General features: G+C 36.6%; 1 protein-coding gene across 2 annotated transcripts in view; it reads left to right on the top strand.

Moving 5' to 3' along the window:
* LOC105559949 (protein kinase C, brain isozyme) overlaps window positions 1–7,748 on the top strand; it is a 33,595-nt gene that overhangs the window by 7,367 nt on the left and 18,480 nt on the right. Inside the window, exon 3 of one of the 2 annotated variants that reach the window (XM_012008624.1) lies at window positions 1,601–1,712. The exons of the other annotated variant lie outside the window; for it this stretch is intronic. Coding sequence (XP_011864014.1) covers window positions 1,700–1,712 — 13 coding nt within the window. The 5' untranslated portion in view covers window positions 1,601–1,699. The remainder of the gene's footprint in view (window positions 1–1,600; window positions 1,713–7,748) is intronic. 2 annotated transcript variants of the gene reach the window in all.

The raw sequence follows: 7,748 nt of genomic DNA, 5'->3' as shown, positions 1-7,748 counted from the left end.
TGACACCCTATGTAGAAAATAATCTGTAAATAATTTATTGCGCAAACTATTACCTCACTGAAAAATATTACCCGGGATTCGAACTTGGACCTCCCTACTAATACTTAATTAGCATCATTATTAAATTGATTATCAATTTAATTATATGCACAATCATATTTTGACTTTAGTTTAATACTGTTTCAAGACCGAAAAAAACACGCAGTTGCTATGTCGAGATGTATACGTAAAAATATAATATTAAGAGGCAGCATTGTAAGATCCCACCATGAGATATAATGGGCCTTTTTGTTAGCCTTGTGATTTGTTTATATATGACGGTCGAGTTTACATGTTAAAAATCAAACGGTTCATTACATTTATTTTTATCATATACATATAATATATACGTATTCCTATTATTTGTTAAAAAAAATGTTTGTTCAATTTATTAGGGAAAGTATTCCCTTGCACAGATTTTTTTATTGTTCTATCTTTACCTGTTATTGTATTAGAAATAAGTTATAACTATTATATCACAACTTATTTCATATATGAGGTAGCGTGTTACAAATGTTGCCTTCTGATATTTTTATTAATATCAGAATTAAAATAATTTATAATGTGAAACAACTAAATTTTAACTTTAATTACGTAGTTATGATACTTTAATTACAAAATATTTGTATTGTAATATAAATATACAGCTTTTGACAAATCCCTTTGCATCTATTTGATTCGTAGATTGGTAAAAAAATTATTGTATAATAATTAATTGCAAACCAAAAAGTACAACATCTAGTTCCGATTTCCTTTACTGTCAGTCTACATCAGTCGGAGCGCGATTGTGAACGCCAACAACTAACAGAAAGTCAGAGGAACATGTTCAATCGCCAAACTTTAAAGAGCTTGCAGACATGTTACGGCGTTTCTAAAGTAACACTTCGTTTCCAGACAAGAATAAACTAAATTAGAAAACTTCTTATGGAAAAATGTTTAAAGCTCGAGGAAGTTTAACTAGGGACTTCGAAGAAGAAAGACTAATCTTTTCAATTTGAAGAGAACGGTACTTCTTTTCGTTAAAATTTATTTTAACATAGTTGCAACACTTAATCCCTCAATTTTGAAGAACTTTACTTGTTTCAATCAACTTAAACGTTTCTACAGCAACAGATGTGCAAGAACTAAAGTTAATCTTTGAAAATTAAACATTGAATATTATGTTCATAGAATGTAATAGAAAGTACATAATATATAAATGTATATTATAATATACGGCTTTTACTGCGACTAATATTCTACTTACATTAAAAATTAGTTTATTTAACATTTTGTTTTTTTAACACTTTTAACATTTAACGGACAGATTCAGTAAGCCAATTTCAGGAACCTTTTATTGGGCGCCATTTAAAATTTCGCTAGATCAGGTGATAATTATTCGATTTTAAACAATTGCCTTGCGCTTAAATTTAATTGGGAAATCCAGCGATCTGCGGCCGATTTATTCCTACCATTATCCTGTCATTACGCCTCCACGATCACCATTTCCTTCCTCTTCGTCATCATCATGAAATCCGAGAGTCTGCGTGTGTGTGCACGGTGTAATGGTGTAATAACGCAGGACACGCGGACGAAGCATCAATTCAAGCAACATACCTACAACAGCCCCACCTTCTGTGACCACTGCGGTAGTCTTCTCTATGGTGTCATCCATCAGGGCATGAAGTGCCAAGGTATCATATGACGAACGAAAAAGAAAACGAAACCAACGTAAAGTCAATACGATACACACAACTCAGACTCAAACACGCAGTCCACTCGGAGATACAATTCTCCCAAAGACATCAGTCATCCAACGAGGATAACTCGCATATACATACATCATATAGATACACACACACATATGCATTTACAATTTACATGATGTACAGTACACTAGTAACACGTTTTTCTTTTTCTTTCTGTTTTCTTGGCCCAGCGTGGTGTTGCTTTGTCTTCGTATTGTACTCCTGTATAATGTTTCTTGGTCTATCTCTTGCTCTTTCTCTCCTCTCTGTAAATAATACTCGCTGTAAATATTGTATAGCAGTTCAACGTCGTATCTTCGCCTGTCGTCACACAGGTGGATGATAGAGATCCGATTAATCGCGTTAACAATGATCGCAGATGAACGCCGCAGCGGACGATTGCCCTCCCTGTTCGCTCGCGTTCCAACGTATCTGCTAATGCGATTAACGGCGCTTTTAATTATGTACACGGTACATCCTCCGACGTGGATTTTGCACTGACATTGTACACTCTGTTAGGTGGCTTTTGTGCGCATTAACTGCGTCTCTCTGTCAGCAGGAACACGATTCACATGTGGCTGCGTGTATGTGCGCGCGCGTGTGGTGCGCCATGTGTGGATTATTACGTATTAACTTGCGTAACAATTATGCACTGTGAAAGGGATGTTGTAATGAACTGATTTGCCTCGCGGCAAGAAAGGGCAAGGAGAAAAGGAGAGAGAACTCGGGCGCAAATGTTAGTTAGAAATATGTCAAATCCGCGGCGGGAAGGCGGGAAAAGGGTCACGCCGAAGGAAGTGGCCGAGTTTCCAATGTCCTGTTTCACTTTCGTTCTCTTCTTGTCCTTTGGCAGGGAGTGCACCTTACCAACCTTTTCACGTATCTCCCTTTTGTCGCTCCCCTCGAATATCACGCGCGCGTGAAACGATCCTTTGTGCCTAATACATCCTAGTTTAATACTTGATACACACTTATTCGAGATGTATATATCCACATTTACGCTCGACTCGGAAAGTTAGCGCGTCAAAAGGATGCTTTTCGTCGATAATTGGATGAGCCTGCCTTTGAGTATTTAGGCTGGTACATTAGATGTTCCGGACAACGTAAAGAAAAAAAAAAGGAGAAAAGAAGCTCGCTTTGACAATTAATCTACGAGCCGATCCGTACCGAGGGCACATTTAGTCATCGATGTCGAGCGCGAGTTATATTTGTCCTTCCAGTGTGTTTCTCCTCCCTCATCGAAGTTGTAAATGACACTTGTACAGTTAAAAAGATTATCCGACGAGGGATGTCGGTTTGTCGACCAAGTTTGCATTTATAAATATCTGTGCAATCGTTGTACATACATTTGTTCATGAACTGTACAAATGCGTGCGTGTCTGTGTCTGCGCGCGTGTCATACGTGTGTGCATGATGGACGATATAAAAACTCTGCATATGCCTAAGAGAAGGAAGATAACTAGAAGCCAAATTTCACGAGCAGCCTACGATTTTCTTTTAATATGTTGAACCAATGTAACATTTATAAGAAAAAAATCAGCAAAGTTTTTCCCAGGAACACAGACAGTATTTTCATATGAATAATTATATAAACGTTATTGGAAATAATATTGAAAAAATTTTAAGGTTTTTCAAACGTACACATAAAGCGTACTTCTCTCTACCCGCAGCTTTTCTTCCTCGTATTTTTCTTAGGCGCATGTAGATTGATGATCTTCTTACCATTCTGTGTCTTTTTCACTGTCACGAGTTTCCGCCGTTGCACCGTAACCGCACAAAAGTCGTGCACTTTGCCGCTGTATTTTCTTGATGTGATTTTCGCTGTATCTTTTCGATGTGATTCTTCAATGTATTTCCACAAGTCGTTGACGTCATTCTTCGTTCATCTCCTCTCTCTCTCTCTCTCTCTCTCTCTCTCTCTCTCTCTCTCTCTCTCTCTCTCTCTCTCTCTCTCTCCCCCCTCTCTTTCTTTCTCTTACTCTCTTTCTGTATACTTGTGCCCTAAAACACTTTCTCGGGTATTTCATAATTTACTTACGTTTATACTCTTTGCAGCTCCTTATTTTCTTGACAGCTCTTGTGCGTTTCCTTGATGCGTACGCCTCAATTAGACCCTAATGAATTATCGATACTTGGCGCGAGACACTACTCTGTCTCTTGATTACTCCGAATTATCCACGATTTATCGGCAGTTTAATTTCGGACTCGACCGTTGTTCGGTCACGATCGCTTGTTCGTAGCAGAAGTTCGCAACGGCATGGGCAGCAATTTTTCATTTCCAACGATTTTTCAGGTCCGGCTATTCTCTCGAGGGAATTCCACAAAACTGTTGAAATAGTCTATCATTCGCGAATTCAATTCGTCGTTTGCCAGCGAAAAATTTTGTGACGTTTTTCCTTCGCATTAATTGTAAGAAATATAAAATAACATTACGGCAAATTGACGTAGTAGAATCTTTCATATTTAACTTAACTAATTAATCAATCAATTCTGTGGTCGAGAACCATTTTATTTAATGACCCTTCTGTATATTTTATAAAAATGATTTAAAAGAGTGATAAGGTTTATCAAAAGATTCCAAATGGAGGAACGACATTATACAATCTAGTAATTTTTCAAATCTGTTGGAAACCATTTATTATCACACAATTGCTAATCTCTCAATTGGATTTATAATCTGGAAATCAAGTACACACATGTGTATATAATTTAAAACGAAAAAGACATGATGTATAGAAAATTGAACGTTTGCAACGTGAATGAGAGAATAAAGAGTATAATAGATGTCTCGTATTACTATAGCTTTTGCCTCGAGGGGGAAACCGCTGACCAAAATCTTGTACACCAATGCCCACTAATGCCCAGTGGGCATTACTTTATCTTATTATCTTATTTTATCTTATTTTATCTTTATAATGCCCCAGCAAGACATAATTCCCAAACTAATGCTAAAAAAATGCCTACACTGAAAAAAATTTCTGGTTGAATATGGACGAATCAGATAATTCCTTTAGGGTTTACCAGAATTCCTTTAGGATTTACCAGAATTCCTGTAATCCTACAGAAATTCTGGTAAATCCTAAAGGAATTCTGGTAAATCCTAAAGGAATTATCTGATTCGTCCATATTCAACCAGAAATTTTTTTCAGTGTAGTAATGCCCAGTAATGCCGCGAATCTGTATACCACAATGCTCTCAGCGGTTTCCCCCTCGTTTTGCCTCATAGATTATCTCACGTGATTCGCTTTTCTGCTCCTCGGGCACGTTTATCATTTCTTCGTCGTGTTGAGCAAAGCCTTCGCGTTCCGCTAATCTTTTCGTGGCGATCGGCGGCACGCAAGCCGCAATTTTGCACGCCGTCGATGTTGCGATAAAAGCGGCACGATTAATCTGGCCCTTAAGAGGGCGCGAGCTTAAAAGGGCGTCTTTCGCGATGGTGATTGTCCGATTAAGTACGTTTAGCATAAACATGACGATTTGCGCATTTATTCGCTCAATTATTGGTTTAACAATTCATCGCATGAAAATGAGACGAGACAGGAAATGGATGTTTAGCATAAACATGACGATTTGCGCATTTATTCGTTCAATTCTTGGTTTGACAATTCATCGCATGAAAATGAGACGAAGAAGGAAATGGGTGTAGGAAAGGGTGGATTGGCATAGTTCCAAGATATCGTGCCGTTTAATTTCTTCATTTCTGGCTTGCAAGATCTCTTCGTTCTTAGCTACACTCCGTCCGTATTGTCGCTCTTATTATCATCGGCGAGAAAAGGATGAGAACAATGGTTTGGTCCTGTAGGTTTTTCAAGTGTACCCACATTTCATATTTTTATACTCAGGATTTTATAGATACTGAAAATTTTCTGTGAATGGCTTCTTCTGTTGAATTGCTTTTCTGTTGTGACAATCTCAACATTGTTTCAATCAACATTGTGGGTCAAATGTTGGCATTAATTTCAAATTATTTTTATTGTAATAAGAAATTGATTATTTGTCGGTTGACTGCCACATGACGTGCTTCTTGATGTCAGGAACTTAGTCTCTCCATAAGATGACAATACTTTTGTATCTCCAATTTGTATCTCCAACGGCGCGAAACATTTGAAAATTGACTCATTGTTGGCACAATGCGAGAACTTCCAAATGTTGTAAGCGCGCACTTATGTATATTAATTTAATGCACTTGAGAAGGACTGGAATCGCAGTCGAAACGTAGTGCTTATTACTAATAAAAGTTGCCAGTTGGTCAAATAAAGGAAATTAGTTTATTATAAGAAATTGATGTTTAACACGGCAATTACATGTAGGACTCGTTTTACGATGGGGATAAGTTGTAGCAAAACCAGGTTGTAAAATGGAAAGTCATAAAATCAATTTATAACTTACAATTAAATAAGTTCCGAAATTATCAAAATTTTTCCAAATTTTGTACTAATATTGCTATTTTTTAAATAATAAATTATTTTAAATCTTTTAAACACAAGTTTTATTTAAGGTGAAGTCTTAGATAATTTAAAAAAGATCGCTAATGTGAAAAATCATAAAATGAATCCTACCTGTTTTTTTATGGTTTTATATAAATGATGCAGCTTAAAGAACAATAGGATGAATGGGGAAAATCAAACCCGCACAATAAATTATCTATAAATAAATGTAAATATAAAAAATAAGTTTGTGTAAACGTAAAAATAATATTTCTAAATAGATGTGAAAGGATATAAAAATAGAGTCCATTAATTTTGACGTTGTAAATTGCACAGAATTCTATTTATTACAATAGATTTGAAAAGACATTATTCGTGCAACTTTAAACGGGAGAGATCAAATAAGGAGCGCAAAACTTCTTAATGAAGTTAGAAAGCAGTTAGAGTATACGCTGCTCTCGCTTGTAATCCAATTTTGATATCTATAATTTTTTAAACACTTGGAACTCTGTGTACATTTACTTTATTCAGTTGCGTTTTTACCACACACCGATCTCAGTGTTTATCAAGACACTCCATTGGCGACACGGTTTTATTATGTAACACGACAAAAATATATAAGTTCTATAAAGCTTCTACGCTTCTCTCGTTGATAATTTCATTTTCAAAGCAGATTATGATTAAGGACAAGCAGAGAGAGAGAGAGTAAAGTTCTAATGAAGATACCCAGGTGCATTTAGGCGATATTCGCGTCGGATCCATTTGTAAAGCCGTGACAAAGATCTAGTCTTTTACGGAAAATGCCGGTAAAGGATTTTCTCGAAAGACGAGCTGACACCCGGAATGTAAAGAGGAGGGAAAGAGAAGGGCGAAAGACTGGTGTGGAAATTAATTAAACGGTTGAGTCCACGGCCCGGAAGAAAAGGCTAGAAAACGGAAGTACACAGAGAGAAAGGTTTCTTTGGATTTAGTATTCCTATTTATTTGGTTGAAATTTGTTTCATTAAAACAATATATGCTTATACGAAACATTGTATGTTTTGAATAAAAATTTTGTTGTTTTATTCAAACAACCTGTATTATTTGATAGAAAAAACACTATTATTTGAAGTAATATCTTTCAATGAAATAATTATATTATTTGGCCAGGCGCGCTTATAAAGTTGCTGCCACTAGATGGCCGCCGAACTCGTAAGTAAAATCGCGGCAGCTATGATATACAGGGTGAGTCTTTCCATATCCGACAAAATTTTTGAGAAGGTAGAACGGATCGAGATGAATGGAAAAGTCCTGTACCATTTTGCAATTTTCGTAATAGTTAACGAGTAATTAATTATTAAAAATCGTTGTCTTAGGCCGGCCTACCGCCCAATTCGAGCGCGTGGCGAGATGTGCGCATAGCAATATCGATCGCCAGGCGGTCACATCTTGCCACGCGCTCGAATTGGACGGTAGGCCGGCCTAAGACGACGATTTTTAATAATTAATTACTCGTTAACTATTACGAAAATTGCAAAATGGTACAGGACTTTTCCGTTCATCTCGATCCGTTCTA

Source organism: Vollenhovia emeryi, unplaced genomic scaffold (genome assembly GCF_000949405.1).
Source record: "Vollenhovia emeryi isolate VEMERY1.0 unplaced genomic scaffold, V.emery_V1.0 DF939248.1, whole genome shotgun sequence".
NCBI classification, from domain to species: domain Eukaryota; kingdom Metazoa; phylum Arthropoda; class Insecta; order Hymenoptera; family Formicidae; genus Vollenhovia; species Vollenhovia emeryi.
This window is presented reverse-complemented; position numbering and strand designations above follow the sequence as displayed.